General features: G+C 38.4%; 1 protein-coding gene across 1 annotated transcript in view; it reads right to left on the bottom strand.

Annotated features, from left to right (window-relative positions):
- The window catches only part of ARPC1B (actin related protein 2/3 complex subunit 1B), a 258119-nt gene that overhangs the window by 116235 nt on the left and 124260 nt on the right, over positions 1-17624 (bottom strand). Inside the window, exon 5 of the mRNA XM_044089351.1 lies at positions 14177-14284. Coding sequence (XP_043945286.1) covers positions 14177-14284 — 108 coding nt within the window. The remainder of the gene's footprint in view (positions 1-14176; positions 14285-17624) is intronic.

Raw genomic sequence — 17624 nt, forward strand, 5'->3', positions numbered from 1 at the left:
ATAAAATTGAAATACTCACTAAAATACTCAGGGATATCCTTTGATCATAACCCAAAATTATTCATGCAGAATAATTTACTAAAGATATGAGCAGACATTGAACAGGAAGTACAGAGATGGGTAAAATTAATCTATATTTTCTTTCGAAAGCAACAATTATAAAAATGAATATTTTCCCAAGGTTATTATTTCAACTCAATGTAACAAATTTAATAGTTTAGAAAAACTTCTTTAGAAAACTAAAAAATGTAGTTTTAGCTAAGTTTAGCTAGTACTCTAAGTCTGTCAGAAGCAGCTATCAGAAGTTAAAGTATCCTAAGAAAAAGGGAGGACTGGGACTACCTGACCTTAACTTTTATTATGATATAATATGTTCAAACAGGATCATTCAGGTTGCTGAATATTTACTTATTTATTTATTTATCTAACATTTGTTGACCGGGAAAGTCCAACCAGGACAGAGCCTATTTTCAGTGGAGGACTGGGGAAAAACACTCCAGACACATGTCTTTGCAACATGGGAGAAAACCCATGTGAATGCAGGGAGGACATGCAGACTCCACACAGAAGGCACCCCAGCTGAGAATCAAACCTGTGAACATCTTAATGTGAGGTGACAATGTTAACCACTGCACCACTGCACCAACCAGGTAATCCCAAGGGTAAAGAATGGTAAGGTGGAGGTGTGTCCATATTCATTAAGGATATCCACACCTCCAGGCTAGTTGCTCAGCATAATGCAGCCGAGGTTATCCAAATGCTTGCTACAGATCACCCACCATGCCGCAGGATTCCCATTCCTCTTTTCTTGATGTACTGGAAAATATTAGGGTTCAACCAAACACCCTAATAATAGGCAATTTCAACTACCCCACCATTAACTGGGAAAACTACTCATGTACCAACTCCTTCACTCAACGCTTTCTGGAATTCATAAACTCCAATGCCCTGGATCAACTTATCCACACCCCCACCAGGGGCAACAATATCCTAGATCTAGTCATTACCAACATGAGTGACTGGTGTTCCACACCTGAAGTCAATGCCTCATTGGTCCGATCTGACCATAAGCTAATTACCCTAGATATCCACATCCTGCCCCCACCCCCCATTAAGGAAACCATGGTAAAAAATTTCTCCAAAGCCAGCTTCTTAAGACAGAAGTGGTGAACTTCATGACACCCATGCAGATGGACAATACAGTTATGACTACTAAATCCTACACAACTGCACTTTACAAGTACTTACATGAGTGCATGGATCTTGCTATCCCAAACTGAACCAAGACACTATCCTCCAAAAAAAGGAAGCCAATCTGGAGGTCCCCTGCCATAAACAAATTGTACAACAGAAGGAAGAAACTGTTGTAAACGAGAGTAAAATCCCATGAGTGGAGGAGCTCCCTGGTCAGCCTCAGTAAAAAGCTGCAACCCCTGATAAAATCCTCCATAGCTAGTTATGAAAACAAAATCACCACCGTTTCTAAAAACAACCACAAAGCATTCTATAGCTATGTCAAGAATCTCAATGGCAACATAATATACAGAACCAAGTGATATTGCCAACATCCTGGCAGATAGGTTCAGTGCTAACTTTACCCCCCTCTTACCCCCTAAAGAGCCCATCTCTATACTGGAAGAATGCAAAGTTCCTGTAATCACGGCTGCACAGTTAAAAACCACACTCTCCAAAGCCAAGAACACAGCATCCATGGGACCTGACAACATCCCAGGCTGTGTTCTACATGAACTACAGAATGAACTGGCACCCCACCTAAGTACCATGTTCAATCATAGCCTCACCTCAGGCTTTGTGCCTGCTGAATGGCGCACAGCGACAGTTATCCCACTCCACAAGGGGGGAGCCACCACAGACCCTGGGAACTACTGCCCCATTAGCCTGAAGAGCCTGGTCTGCAAGGCCATGGAACGTATCATCATGGAACTTATAAACAAAGACATTGGTAATCTCCAAACTCTACACCCCACCCAGTTCGGGTTTGTAAAAGGCAGATCATGTCTCCTAAACCTGACAGACTTCTTTGAAGCAGTCACCAAAGCTGTAGACAAGGGTAAGGTGGTTCACACAGCCTATCTTGATCTTGCCAAGGCTTTTGACACCATCCCACACTCTGGAATTATAGATAAACTCATTAAACTAGGTATAAATCCCTATGTCACAAGATGGGTTGCCAACTGGCTCACAGACAGCACCCACACTGTGAAAGCAGCAGACTCCAAATCCGACTTCAGACCAGTGACAAGTGGAGTACCACAGGGTTCAGTCCTGGGTCCTCTCCTGTTTGGTATTTACTTCTCTGAAGTACAGGCTAACACAGAAGGTCTTTGGCTAACGAAGTTCACAGATGACTGAAAACTAGGAGCCATAATCAAAACTCCTAACGATGTGGACATCCTACAAAAGGGCCTCACTGAGACAGATGCCTGGTGTCCAAGCCATGACCTCAAGCTCAATGCCAAAAAGTGCATTGTCATCCCCTTTGGTAAAAACTCTGTACCCATGAACTACAACATAGGCGGTAGTATACTTAACACCGAAAGTGTGATAAGAGCCCTTGGGACACAGGTGGACAGTAGTCTCTCCTCTGATAATCACATTACTACAGTAGTCAGGAAATCCTTCTACGTGGCACACCTCATCACAAAAGGTTTCTCATTCAGAAAAAAAGAGGCCATTGTTGCCCTCTACTCATCACTCATTAGGCCCATTATAGAGTACAATTCCCCTTTTGATATGTACCTCACAAGACATCTACAACAATTGGAAAGGCCGCAGAAATACCTCACAAAGAGGATTATCGGCCTCAAACAGATGCCCTACACAGACCGTCTCAAAAACCTCCAGCTTTACTCCGCCGCATATCACCTACTGAGAGGTGATCTCTGCCTAACATACAAAGCTATGTCAAACCCAGAGCTGTTGGACATGCTCCACTTAAAGAAATCCCAATCCCTCCAAGCTACACACTCTAGGGACCTAAACCTTGTCACCACAATAAACAGAACATGCTGGAGGGATAGATTCCTGTCCCAGAGACTTCCCATACTCTGGAATAAACTACCTATCTATATCAAACAAAGCTCCTCATTAGCACTCTTCAAGAAAAATCTTGATGATTGGATGGGAGATAGGAAATTCACCCCAGGGATCACATCTGTGGCTCTGCTCGACAGTGGCACAGGAAAATAATTTTCTTGGGTGGCAAAAGCCAGGGTACCTTTTTTGCTGGGCTTGTATAGGCCCCAGGGCTGATAGCCTAGTACCTACCTATGAATCTATTAAATTATGGTATGACTACGTCAAAAAACAGTAAAATCAATCCCAAAGCTCTTCTATTTATAAATAAGGAAAATCTAAAGGATAGCAGATTTCATATCTCGTTAAAACATAGAATAATTAGTTCCAAAAATGATGGAAGCACTAAACTCAAATACTTCCATCCTGTTACAACCAATGCATCTGAATCCAAACTTCAGATTAAATAACGAGATGATAAAGTTGGACAACTGTCCACTCATTAAAAAATACAATGTCTGGGATATTTACAGACATAGGAAAAAATCTTTAGAGGATACAAGGAATATCCTTAACCTTTTGAAAGGGTGCATCATAATTCATCGGCAAATTAGAGAACTTTGCAGTTCAACAACAGGAGATTTTGAAGTAAACGATAGACATAAATACGTGCAATACATTATAGAACATACTAACCTTAAGGAAAAAATGCTATCAACTACATATCGGCTTAGAGTTTCCCTTAGATATCAACCATCTATTTTGTATTCAAAACACTGTGTTGAAAAGCTCAAAGAAATTACTGAAAAGCAAAAATCTAACTATCAATACAAAATTAAAATTAATCCCTTTTAAGAAACTCATGTATACTCAATTAATGATAACCAACAATGCTTACTTTACCCCAGAAATACTCAATAGTTTCAACTCGGAAGTTTCACAAACTGTCCATGCTGCTACTCACAAACTGCTGACCTATTCCACATCTTCTGGAGCTGTAAACATACTTATAAATTATGGTGCTCAATGAGAGTCAGACTACAGAAGATGGGATATCAACAATCCACATTATCATGGGAATTTGCAATTTTGCATATCACCTGTCAAAAGTTACCCAAACTTAATCTGCATATTCTAATTACCATCTTCTCTGTAGTAAAATTGTACATTACTTAGAAATGGTTAGATCAAACCAAATTGTCGTGGGAGGGATTCAGAAGTATGGCAATAAAGTATATATCACTACATAAATTGATAACGAATAACCAAAGTAAGCATCCTTATTTTCTAAACTACTGGAGTCTTTACCTGGATCATATTTTAAAAGAAAACATAGACAAGAAAAGACAAATTGTTGTGAATGTAAACTGAAAAGGACATAAGACATATCTTTCTTGAGTTTGTATTGAATCTAAACCTCTTATGTAGCAGTTATGAATAGTATGTAAACTGTGAAACAAATCTTAACCAGAAGCTGATTTTCTATAGCATGTGTTGTATATATAGTATATAGAGAGTTATCTACATTGTGTATTTTGTTGTAACACTGAAAATTGTCTTGCAACAAGATGTACATACATACGACTGTATTTCTTCTACTGTGTAACTGAATTGTGGCTTGTAAAATGACAGGAATTGAAATATGCAAACAAAACAAGAGAAAAAGGAAAATAAAAATATTTGAAAAAAATATTAAAGTGGAGTTAAAAATAGGATGGAAATAAAAGAAAGGGAGCTATGGTTAAGAAGTAACAAGAATTATTTAGAGGGACTGACAAATGTTAAAAGTATTGCAGAACAAGAAGATCAACTGCAGAATGTTAAACAGAAAATAAGGGATTACCTCTACAATATGCTTGAGTTTAGAAAGACTGTTGTTAAGCAACTGTTTTTTGATAATAACTCTAGAGCACAAAAACTTTTAGCACAACAACTCGGGCAAGAGAAAGTAGAAAGGGCTGTTGCCAAGCTTAGAGAGCCTGTAACAAGGAAGGTAACAAGAGATCCTGTAGAGGTATTAGAAATATTTCAGAAATTCTATGAAAGTTTGAATAAAAGAGAGAAATATGGAAATCAAGAAAAGGTACAAATGGAAATGGTTATGGGAGAATTAAATATGCCAAGGTTAGAGGTAGAGGAGGCTCAATTACTAACAGGATAGGAAGAGATGAGATAAACATTGTGATGTATAACCAATCTGCAGGAAAGTCCCTAGGAATAGATGGTATTCCTGTGGAAGTTTGGAAGATAGGAGGGGAAAAAACTGATAAAGATCATCTGGGAGGTCTTGTAATACCTAAAGAGGGTAAAGATCCATCAGAGCTAGCTTCATACAGGCCCATTTCAATATTAAACAATGATTAAAAAGTGTTTATGTCTATAATGACAAAAGTGATGCCAAAACTCATTGATATGGATCAATGTGGTTTTGTGAAGGAGAGGCAAATATCTGACAACATTAACAGAACATTGATGATCCAGACAGAAGCAGAATAAGAAAATACCACTGTTGTTGGTGGGTCTTGATGCAAAGAAAGCATTTGACAGCGTGAGCTGGGACTTTATGAGCAGTACAATGGAAGCATTCACATTCCCAGATAAAATTATAAGTTTGATTAGACGGATATAAAAGGGACTGGAGGCGAAAATTAAAGTGAGTGACGTCATCTGTGATAATTTTTGCTTGAGCAGAGGAACCAGGCAGGAGTGTCCTCTTTCCCCTTTGTTAACTGCATTATATTTAGAACCACTTCCAAAGAAAATAAGGGACTCAAAAATTCAAGGATATAATTAGTATGGTAGTCAAGAAAAGCTGACTCTGTTCGCAGTTAATATTATTTTATACCTGACAAAACCAGAAAAGGATATTTTGAGACAGTTTCATATCTTTTCAGGATACAAAATTAATGAAGCTAAAACAAAGGCAATAGGGGTAAATTATGTATCCACACACAAATTGGTTCGGCAATATTTATAATTATGTGGACATGATAAAATGAAGTATTTAGGAGAATGGATTAAAATTATTCTAGTGTAGCAGCTAAGGATATGTAGGAAGAGCTAAACAAAAGATAATACAAAAAGTGAGAAATTGGAAGCTCTGTTATATGGATATGGATAGTAAGATACAAACAGTTAAAATGTTTTTAGTCCCTTCAGTATTACAGACAGGTCAAGCATATTTTTATCAGCCAGAGGAGAAGTTTGTATAGCAATTAACAAAGATCTGAAGGATTTTATCTGGGATGGAAAGATGGCAAGTGGGATAAGCTGATTCTTCCGATAGAACAAGGTGGATTGGAATTACAGCATTTGAAGGAGTATTTCTGACATACACACTTAAGGCTCCTATACACAGCACAAGCAGAAACCTATAAGTCAAAGCGGAAAGAGATTATGATGAAATGGGGGAAAGCTCAAGAAACAAGGAGAGATTGGGATTTTGGATGCAGCTCTTTAAGGAGAATAACAATAATCATACAGAATATTATATTAATAAAGTAGCAGAAAGTATTCTAAGAACTAAGCCATGTCGGGAATGGAGAAAGGAGACTCTTCTGATAGGGAAGACTGCAATTGGGATTCAGACAACAGGCAAGAAGGGGCTGGAATTCATTGTAGAAAACTGGCAAAGGAACCCAGGTATTGGGAGCAAATAACTAGAGAGGGAGAGGTGATAGAATGGGAAGACGCCAATAATTTATTTGTACTGCAGGTTAGAGATTGCCTTCCCTATCAAGAATTGATATCAGAGTATAGGCAAAGAGAAAGAAGTAGAGGGGATTGTAAATGAAAGACCAGCACTGGTAGAGTTTTTAGTAGACTTTAGAATAGAAGCTGCCATTAAAAGAGGCATAATTAGTAGGGCATATAAAATACTGCATGACAACTATAAAATCAGTCAGAGAAGGTTAGAAAGGATTGAGGAGAGAGAGATTGGATAAGCAATACAAAGAAACAATGGGAGGATATATGTATGTTTCCCAAATATGCAACAAAATCTAGAAGATTTAGGAATTTGCTTGGAAATGTTTTCATAGATATTTTTATACCCCAAGTAGACTCCAGAGAATTTTTCCTCAGGTAGACAGCAGACATTGGAAGTGTGATGGGGGAAGAAAGAGGTAATTTGGATCTTATTTTTTGGGAATGTAATGAGTTGGCAGACTTTAAGGATTCCCTGCAGACTACTTGGTCTGAGATATGGGTCTATATTAAAATCTCGAAGTCTGACAATATTGAATATGATATTGTCGACATGAGAATACCCAATGCACACTACATTGAACGTTTAAGTGGAAAATCTCTGTAGGGGGAGATTTCCATTTACTTCAATGTAGCGTGTTCTCGAAGTTGGTATATTTAAGTAGGGGGTTGTGGGCGGGTGCATCAGGGCTTGCCCCCCACCTACACACTATTTAGTTTTTTTGTTTGTTTTTTTTTTTAATTTAGTATTTTTTTTTTTTGGTTTTGATGGTTTAAGACTTCGATCACTAAAGTTCTATCTTTAGTGATTTGAAGTTTTAAACCTTCGAGATTATAATATAGACCCCTGAGATACTGCGTGAGCAAATTGGTGCAAAGAAAATTATTTTTCTGAGCTATAATACAGAATAGGAATTGCCTACACATAGTAAGGCCTTCCTGAGTCTAATTATGGTGGATGCCAAAAAAAAAAAAAAACAATTACTAGAAAATGGAAATCAAAGTCTAAACCAACTGTACTAGAAGCAGTGAATATAGTAACACAGATAAAACAACTGGATATGGGATCTTTAGAAAAGGGTAAGAGCAAATTACACAGAAAAAAATGGGACTTGTGGGAACAATACATACAGGGAAGAAATGAGGTATAAAAGAAGGCAGGACTTGAACGAGCTGTATAATGTCTGTCTGACAATGATTGGGTAGATTATAAGTGATGTATAATGTTTGCAACTAGGATTATGTCAGTATGGTTTGTGATGTAAAATGCTTGTAGCTGGGATTATGTCAATATGGTTTATTTTCATTTATATAAATGTATGATTGCCTATGTCATAAGTGATAATTTAATAAAGATGTTTCCTGTTAAAAAAGGACTGCTCAAAGCATTATCTATACCCCTGACAGCCTGCCACCAGCAAATTATTAAACTGATGCCCCCCCCCAAGATGTTGGTAAACTGTACAAATTGATCCCAACAGGTATAAAAAATATCTCACTTTATCTACAATTGGAAATTTCTTTGAAGACTTACGTTTTGTGCAAATGGTTCTCACTTATAATAACTCCATTACCAAGTTTTGTGCAAATGGTTCTCACTTATAATAACTCCATTACCAAGACTCTTTCTTATTTGAAATGTTATCCTGTCTATAACTTACAATCCCAATGAAATCATACTGATCAGTAAAACAGTACTACCCTTGTACTAACCCTATTAGTAATTATCCACATAATGCAATCAAATCAAGCAAATATCACCAATTTCTCACACTTTTACTAATCTCCCAGTTATGGGTCTCAAGTAAATGTAACTGACTGGATAAAATATGCATATGTCTTATCTGTTGTATATGTGCTAATATTACTGATGAAGTATGTACATGCAGTGTGAAATAATGCTGAATGTTCTACAGGTGTGTGAGTTTTATGTGCGATATGTACTATGTTCTGTCTGGGCTTAACACTGTAAGTGCTGTACAGTGTATGTAACATGGTGCTCACCTGTTCAATTATATAATCCTGAGTGCTATAGTGTATTTTTACTATCTACTTATTCATAGGTTTCTAGGTAAGTACTAGGCTAGTTGCTCTTGAGAGATATTTTTAGCCTAGCCAATTTCCCTTTTTGTGTTCGAATTACCCTATCTCATTTAGCTAGAGATTGGTCTTGCCCATCCCATGGTCGATAATTATATATTACCCCTAATGAGAATAACTGAGATCATACCACAGATAATATGAGGGGACATGTGCATGGGAGAAACCATTTAGGAGCTTCCTCTGTCCATTCATAGTACAGGGCAGTCCTGAGGAAATTTTTTGTTTCCCATCCATAAATCCAAGCTGCACTTGAATAAGGACAGGGATGAGCTTTGTTTTGTGTGGATGGGGAGTCTGTTCCAGAACAGTGGTATCCTCTGCAAGGTATACCTGTCCCTCCATACACTGTTGATGTTGCAAAATAAGTTTATATCCTTAGACCAAGTATTTCTGATGCCATTTGACTTGCTGATGTGCAGTAAATCTATCAGTAATGGGTCAGAGGATGGTTTGTATGTCAGACACAGATCACCTCTTAGCAATCTGTAGGATACCAATTATAGTGACGGGGCTTTGAGTCGGTCCATGCAGGACATGTTGTTTAGGCCTTGTATTCTTTTAGTAAGGTATCTCTGAGCATTCTAGTTGTTTTATGTGTCCTGCCAGATTGACCTAGTGAGGGCTGAGTAAAGGGGTACAATGATATCCCTAGATCTAGACACAATCCCTTTGTTTAAAAGCTGTGCAATACAGAAGGACTTTCTTACAGAAATAGACACATGTTGGTCAAAAGTTAAGTTGTTGCCCACATAAATTCCCAGATCCCAAACAAATGAGTCAACTCTTAGGGGCATATTGTCAATGTGGTAGTTTCCTGGAGTAGATGACTTTCCAAAGGATACAATAATGCATTTCTCGCATTTAGTTTGAGACCATGAAAAGTTTTCACATCATTCAAATATATGCAATGGGGAGATTTTCAACACAGGGCTCCACTGAAAAGGTGCTTTGCTCAGTCAGACTTTCCTGGTAAACAAAGAGCCAAACATCCAGCATATTTTACTGAGGTAGGACGAAACTATAGAGTGCTGGAGAAAACTCATGTAGACATGGGAGGAACATGCACACTCCGTGCAGACACTGACTGGAGGTAAGAACTGAACACCAGAGTTGTGAGGTAGTGATCCTAACCACAGACCCATGATGTGTGCATTCAGCAAAATGTGCTGATGTTGGATGGTTACTGGTGCCTATTGTCAGGTCAGCTTCACACTGTCCATCCTGCAGCCATCTCTTGCACAACAGCCTAAATACATCACTAAATAAAATGCCATTACCTCTATGTGCCACCAGGTAGGAGAATCACTAAGCTACTTTCTGAAGAAACACCTTCCAAGAAGACTGTTGAAGTATATATCAGATTTGTTCCATTACATATAACCTACGCAATATCAACCACTAATCCTGCTTGGCTCACTTCATACAATACAACTCATTTGTACTGTTAGACAATCTCCTTCATCCATATTTAACCTCTCTGTCACACTCAGTAAACTTTTTACTAAAAAGAAGTCTTTATTATAGATTCCACACTCTGCAGCTGTTTATCTTACACCGCATCAGCTGTTAAAAAGAACAGTATTTACAAGACATTCAAATCTTATGATGTAGAAAATCATTTTGCAGCAGTGACTGAGTGACGGTTAAAATGTTGGCATTTAATCCATACCATTCCTTTTTATATATTTTCTTTACTAAACTTTCTATTTGATTGATACACTGTTTATATTGTGTAACAGTTTCTTTGAAGCTTCAGTTCCTGACTGCTCCTAATGGATCAATCTACTGACCTAGTTATCAAAACATAAACTCAAACAAAGAAATAAACTTTAGTAGCAAGAAAAATGCAGACACATAGAGTATTTCTGATGCCATAGGACTAATAGAATTGTATTTTTACATATTAACTGGTTATAATGCAAATAAACTTTAAAAAATGTAACAGCGAGTCAGATATGTTATCCATATCTTATTCAGAAGTCCTACCTTATTTTGTACTACCAATAACATTCACAACATATCTGCAGTACAGTGGCTATGTTCTATCGGCCAGACAACATGTCACATGATAAGTCCTTGTATGATGAAGTAAACTGAGTTGGTGATATTTTACAGAGTAGCCTGTGTTTGGGGGTTGGGACTTGTGCAATTGTATGTGGGAAGTGTATTTTTTTAATCTATCTTACCTTGCTCAAGTTGTTTCTCATTTCACTGTTTTTAAGCTGTATTTATTCAAGGTGTTTTTTTTCCTGCATTACTTAAAACGTAATGAAGCAATATCTGAAGATTGAAAGTAATTTCTTTAATTTTATTGTAGAATCAACCAGTGGTGGAGAAGGAGTGGTCATTATTAATCAGTTATAAGTAAAGCATGTTGTGGGGTAAAACCCTTCAAGGGGGGGGGCGGGCAACTGCTTTTGGAGCTCATACACTGTAATGTGACACAGCAGACCCTTTTTAACACAACCAATGTATGTGATAATAAGGACAAAGAAGAATTAATTATATAAATACATATCAAAGAAATGCAAAATAAAAAAAGAAAGAAAAGAAAGAAAAAATAAAATAAAAATTCTAATTCAATGTCTTCATTAATGTAACCATTTGAATTGTTGGGGCATGCATTAGAGAGTGCTGTAACATGGAGAATGACTGGCCAGAAAAACGGACTTACGTATACAAAACCTAAGATTGCCATTTCTAAGGATATTCTCTTTTCTCTGAGATAGAGTGACAGGCCTGCATATAACCCAACCAAATGCCCTGACAACATCTCATCCTTTACGCTCTCACCCGTTCCCACCTCAACAATTAAAAAACACCTCCTAAAACTGAAACCTACCACCCTTGCCACTGGCAATCTACCAGCCACCTTTATAAAATTAGTTGCTGAATCCTTATCCTAACCTATTTCTATTCTTATCAATCGCTCTATACAAGAAGCATATGTCCCACAGCTATGGAAGTTATCATACATTATTCCACTACATAAAGGGGAAACTCTTAAGAATACTCAAATTATCACCCCATTGCCATTTTATACCCCTTATCTAAAATACTAGAGAAATGTATACATTCTCAGGTAACACAATTCATAAACTCGCACCATCTCCTCTCCCCCACACAGCATGACTTCTGACAACACCATAGCACAACCACCGCTCTGCTCTCTTTCACCAATCTGATCGACCAACATAGAAATAATAATAACTTTGTATCTGCATTATTTCTAGACCTCTTCGAAGCATCTGACATGGTTTCACATTCCTTACTACTAGACACCCTGACATCCCTATCCTTTGACCCTTCCGCAATACCCTGGTTTAAAAGCTATCTGTCAAATAGGCAACAAACTGTCCAATGGCAAAGTGTACTATCCCCCTTACTCCCAACTACCATAGGTGTACCACAAGGCTCCATATTAGGCCCACTTCTTTTCTCCATATTTACCAATAATCTCCATACCACCATACAGCATGCTTCACTTATATAATACACTGACAATTCAACTATTATCTGTTCAGCTCCATCACTTCCCACCCTACAACAACTCACCCAGGAATCCTTTAGCTCTGTGGAAAGTTGGATCACTCAGATCCAACTTATCCTAAACCCTAATAAAACCAAATTACTACTTTTCACCCCTAACAAAACTATTTCCACTCCTCTATCCTTCACTATCTCCTCCAAAAATGGCACTATTATCTCTTCATCTGACTATACCAAACTCCTAGGCGTTGAAATTGATAAAAATCTACAGTTCAACGTCCACATTTCACAAACTATCAAAAAAGTCCATAAAAAAATGGAAACATTATATAGGCACAGGAAATCCCCTCTCAAAACAAGCATGGATTACCCTAGCCCAAACTCACCTCTTATCTACCCTAATGTATGCTGCTCCAATTCTTACCCAGCTTAGAAAACTTGACCTTGCCAGACTCGAATCATGTTATAATAAAATCGCCAAGTTTGCAAACAACTCCACCTTTAGAACCCACCATTGCCAGGCTCTATGGGAACTGCAATGGCTGGAACTTCCCCATCTACTAACCTATCACCAATTAGTCATTGTCTACAATGTGGTAACACATCCGAAAAAAATCCGACAAACCTCTCCTCTGTATCTCTAGGGCTAACAATACTGCAGGAAAAGCACTGTTCTCCCACTCCATAGCTAGAACCTGGAATAATCTCCCTCCTGCTCTGATTTCTGCCCCTACCTCTTCTCACTTTAAAAAATCACTTAGAACACACTTAAGGAATAAGTGACTATGCCCTCGTATTACATAAGTCCTCAAATTATTCCAGTTATATACCTCACTTCCTAATATACCTACTGTAATATATATTACAGTCTAGGTCTTCTCCTAATGCTGATTGAATTTGCATACTTGTTCTGTTATTAACCATGTGCAACTATTTTCCTGTATATATAGGTCTTGTTATGTCTTCTGCTGTATACTGTATTTTAACATACTGTTTGAAAATTCTCTGTATACTGTATTTTAACATATTATGCAAATTTTACTAACTGTGGAGCTTTTCTCCCTGGACCTCTGCTTAAAATGGACCTGTGTCCAGTCAGACCATCATCCTGGTTAACAAATGTAAAAGAAATAAATAAAATAAAATAAAATAAATATAAGTTTGAGGAGGTAGCAGGGAGCTTGTCCCCCATAAAAAAGAAGTTTAAAAGAGAAAAACAATGTTGCTCTTCTCCAGGATTTTCCATATTTTTTTCGGTGTCTCAGCAACCAATGTCATGAATGCTGACATTGAGCCCTACATTAATCTATATAACTAGTGCAGGACGCTATGCAGAAACATATGCGTTTAACAGAAAATCAATGATTTGTTGCACTGTTAGCATCTTTTATTTTACCTTTTATAAGCTTCAGTAAACAATACTAGTGGTCACCAGTTATTGTAATGTCATAATGTGGTAGCAAGGCTCCCCTGATAACAGACTACTAGCCTAGTGGGGCTAACCTGGCCAACAAAGGATGGATAAGTTTAAGTAAGTAAATAAATACATAAATGCATATGTAGAAAAGAAATTAAAACAAATATAAAGGGTAAGATATTGTTTCAATGCACTTGCTTTTAGCAATAAAATAAACCAGAACATAGTTTTATTTAACAGAAATATATAATATAATAACATATTGCTAGAGCTACCAGGGATTGCTTAATGAGCTGAGATAGGGTGTTAGCCAAGATCACCGTATTATATTTTAATAGGATTTTTCCCCACATCTTAACATTGTAACAAAAGTGTATCTGATTGGTGTTTTCAAATGACTTTTTTTCTGTAAAGCACTTTACTTACCTGCACTTAAAATCACAGGATCCAGCTGCCAGTAAGATATTGTTTGGATGCCAGTCCAGACTTAGTACGGTGGAACGAATTGGCTTTTTAATATGTTTACACACCCACCTGTAAGTAGGAAAGCAGTGTTTAATGTTTGCATGACACACTACATCTGCATTGTGAACTTTTTCTCAACGTTTTACAAAGTCACTAATTGTGATCATGCCAATCCCGACAGCACAGGAGAACCGAATAATCCAGTACAGAATTACAAGTGTAACTCTACAGAGAGAGGTGCGATTAAAGTGAAAAATACATGAATACATTTTAAACACATTTAAAAAGTAAGAGTTCAGGCAAACCTTTCCTGGAATATTGGCACTTTATTTCTACCTCTTGATGGAAAAGCTCATGGCCAAGCAGATAAAAAAAAGAGTGCTAATTATTAAAAATGTAAAGATGTATAAAATGTACGTCCTGACAACCTAATTCTCAACTTCTTTGGTCAAAAACCAGGGACAATTCCTAGAATAATGAGGAAGAAAGGTCATCAGTGGCAATTTTTAAACAATTACTCTAATTCATTTAGAAAGTTAACAGAGCAACAGGTTTTGTGTCAACATGTATTTTCTGATGAATAAGACATATGAAACTCTGTGTGGTATTACTGACTGACTTTAATCATAAATGATTTAACAGAAAGTCAGAACTTTTATGAGAGGAGGGGAAGCATGTGACACAAATTCAAGGGAGTTCTGCAAAATCAAGTGCAGCTCAGAGCTATGTTTGGTAACAGAAATTTTCAGATGTAGGTCTATGTTAGCTCAAGAGAAGTTAAGATATAAGCTGTACAGCTCCAACCACCTTATTTCTGGAATGATTACAAACATGGTCTGGAGAAAAACAAAGAATACTTATTTGCATAAAATGTATTGCAAGCTCCTGCAACAGAAAATAATCCATGGCTAAATAACTAAGATGCAACAATATTATATACGGTTGCTGACCTCTCCATCCACTATGCATGGAATAAGAGACTGAGTCAGATACAAGAGCAAAGGAATTAAATAATATATGTCATCTACAGGGCAACCTAAAATTGTTGTAGGTCAGCACTCCCAAAATGGACCATGTAAAGCCCCATAGACAAAGCAGCACAGAGAGAAGCCAATGCAAGCCACAGGGACACCACTTTAAAAGGAAAGTTTTTTTTTATAACTACTAAATAATTAATTCAAGGTTATGGCTGTTTTTAAAGAGTGATGTGTATTCTATATGACCAGCCATACTGCCATGCAAGGAAGAAAGCTGAAATCGTTATTTATTTTCAAAAACATAATTTCTACAACACAGAACATAAAATCCAGAAATCCATCACTGACACTATGCTACTAAGGCTCATACATTATTCATTTACACTTCCTGAAGCACTCTTCCAGGGTTTCAGCCTGACCTACAAACAACTCCTGCTTAATGCTTTTAACTAATCAGAGGGTTGCACCGGAAGTATATCCCTCATTGGTGAGATCAGATCATAAACTAATCTCACTAGAAATCCACATCCTGCCCCCACCCCAAACAAAAAAGACCACAGTGAAGAACTTCTCTAAAGCAAACTTCACACTACTCAAGACAGGTGTGGTATCCTTCAAGGCCCCCGAGCCAATGGAAACCACAACCCAAGCTGCAGAAGCCCTTACAAATGCCTTCTATGAGCACCTTCAGGACTGCATGGATCAGGCAATACCAAATAAAACCAAGACTCTTTCCACCAAGGGCAAACGTCCAGTCTGGTGGACCCCAGCCATAAACAAACTTTACAATAAGAGGAGAAAGCTATTACATGATAGAGCAAAATCCCAAAAAGGGAAGGCATCTTTGATCAGCACTAGCAAGAAACTACGATCCCTCATAAAATCATCCAAGGCCAACTTTGAGAGAAAAATTGCCATAGATTCAAAAGACAATCATAAGGCCTTCTTCAGCTATGTCAGAAACCTGGGTGGAAACTCCCAGATATGCTCAGAATTAGTCCAAAATGATACAAAAATCACTGAACCCACAGACATTGCCAACATACTGGCAGACAGGTTCAGCGCAAACTTCACCCCTCCCCCAAAAGGAGAGATAACTATCCCAACTGAGAGTAGCCTCCCAGACATCTCAAATGCGCAGGTGAAAGCTGCTCTCTCTAAAGCTAAAAACACAGCATCAATGGGACCGGATGGGGTCCCCGGCTGTGTGCTACATGAACTCAATGAAGAACTAAACCCGCACATAAGGCAGCTGTTTAATCTTAGCCTCACCACAGGATATGTGCCCAAGGAGTGGCGTACGGCAACTGTGGTCCCACTCCACAAAGGCGGTGTCTCTACGGACCCTGGTAATTACCGCCCCATAAGCTTAACAAGCCTGGTCTGCAAAGCTATGGAGAGGATCATAATGGAACTCATAAACAAGGACATAGGGGACTTGCAAACCTTGGACCCAACCCAGTTTGGCTTTGTCAAGGGCAGATCTTGCCTTTTGAACTTGGTCGACTTCTTCGAAACAGTCACCAAGGCCATTGATGAGGGAAAGGCAGTCCATACAACCTACCTTGACCTTGCAAAAGCTTTCGACACAATACCCCACTCGGGTATTATAGAGAAACTTACCAGCTTAAATGTAAACCCATATGTCACAAGATGGGTTGCAAACTGGCTAAAGGACAGAACCCACAGGGTTAGAGTTGCTGGAGCCATGTCAGACTCCAAGCCGGTTACAAGTGGAGTCCCACAGGGCTCAGTCCTTGGCCCCCTATTGTTCGGCATCTACTTCTCAGAAGTACAGGCAAACATAGGAGGACTATGGCTGACAAAGTTTGCGGATGACTGCAAACTGGGTGCCATAGTGGATAGTACATTGGACACAGACATCCTTCAGAGGGTCTCACGGAAACTGATAGCTGGTGCCAGAGCCATGGCCTGAAGTTAAATGCAAAAAAGTGTATAGTCATACCCTTCGGGAAAAACAAGGTAACCCCAAGCTACCATATAGGTGGCAACCCACTAAGCACAGAAGAGGTTATCAGGGACCTGGGGACCCAGGTTGACAGTGGCCTCTCGTTTGACGCTCACGTTGCTAAAGTGGTTCGAAAGACCTTCTACATTGCCCACCTGATCATGAAGGGATTCACATCCAGATCAAGTGAGGTCATTGTTCCCCTGTACTCTTCACTTATCAGACCTGTGATCGAGTACAATGCCCCATTCGGGATGTATCTCACCCGACACCTGCAGCAATTGGAGAAACCCCAAAAGTTCCTCACCAAAAGGATAAAGGGACTCCAAAACCTGTCATATGCTGCCAGACTGAAGAAACTCCAACTCTATTCAGTTGCATACCATCTGCTCAGAGGTGACCTGTGCCTGACATACAAGGCCATGACCAACCCGGAATTAATGGACATGCTCCACCTCAAAAA

Source organism: Protopterus annectens, chromosome 12.part0 (assembly GCF_019279795.1).
Source record: "Protopterus annectens isolate FY-2018-M chromosome 12.part0, PAN1.0, whole genome shotgun sequence".
Taxonomy (NCBI): domain Eukaryota; kingdom Metazoa; phylum Chordata; order Ceratodontiformes; family Protopteridae; genus Protopterus; species Protopterus annectens.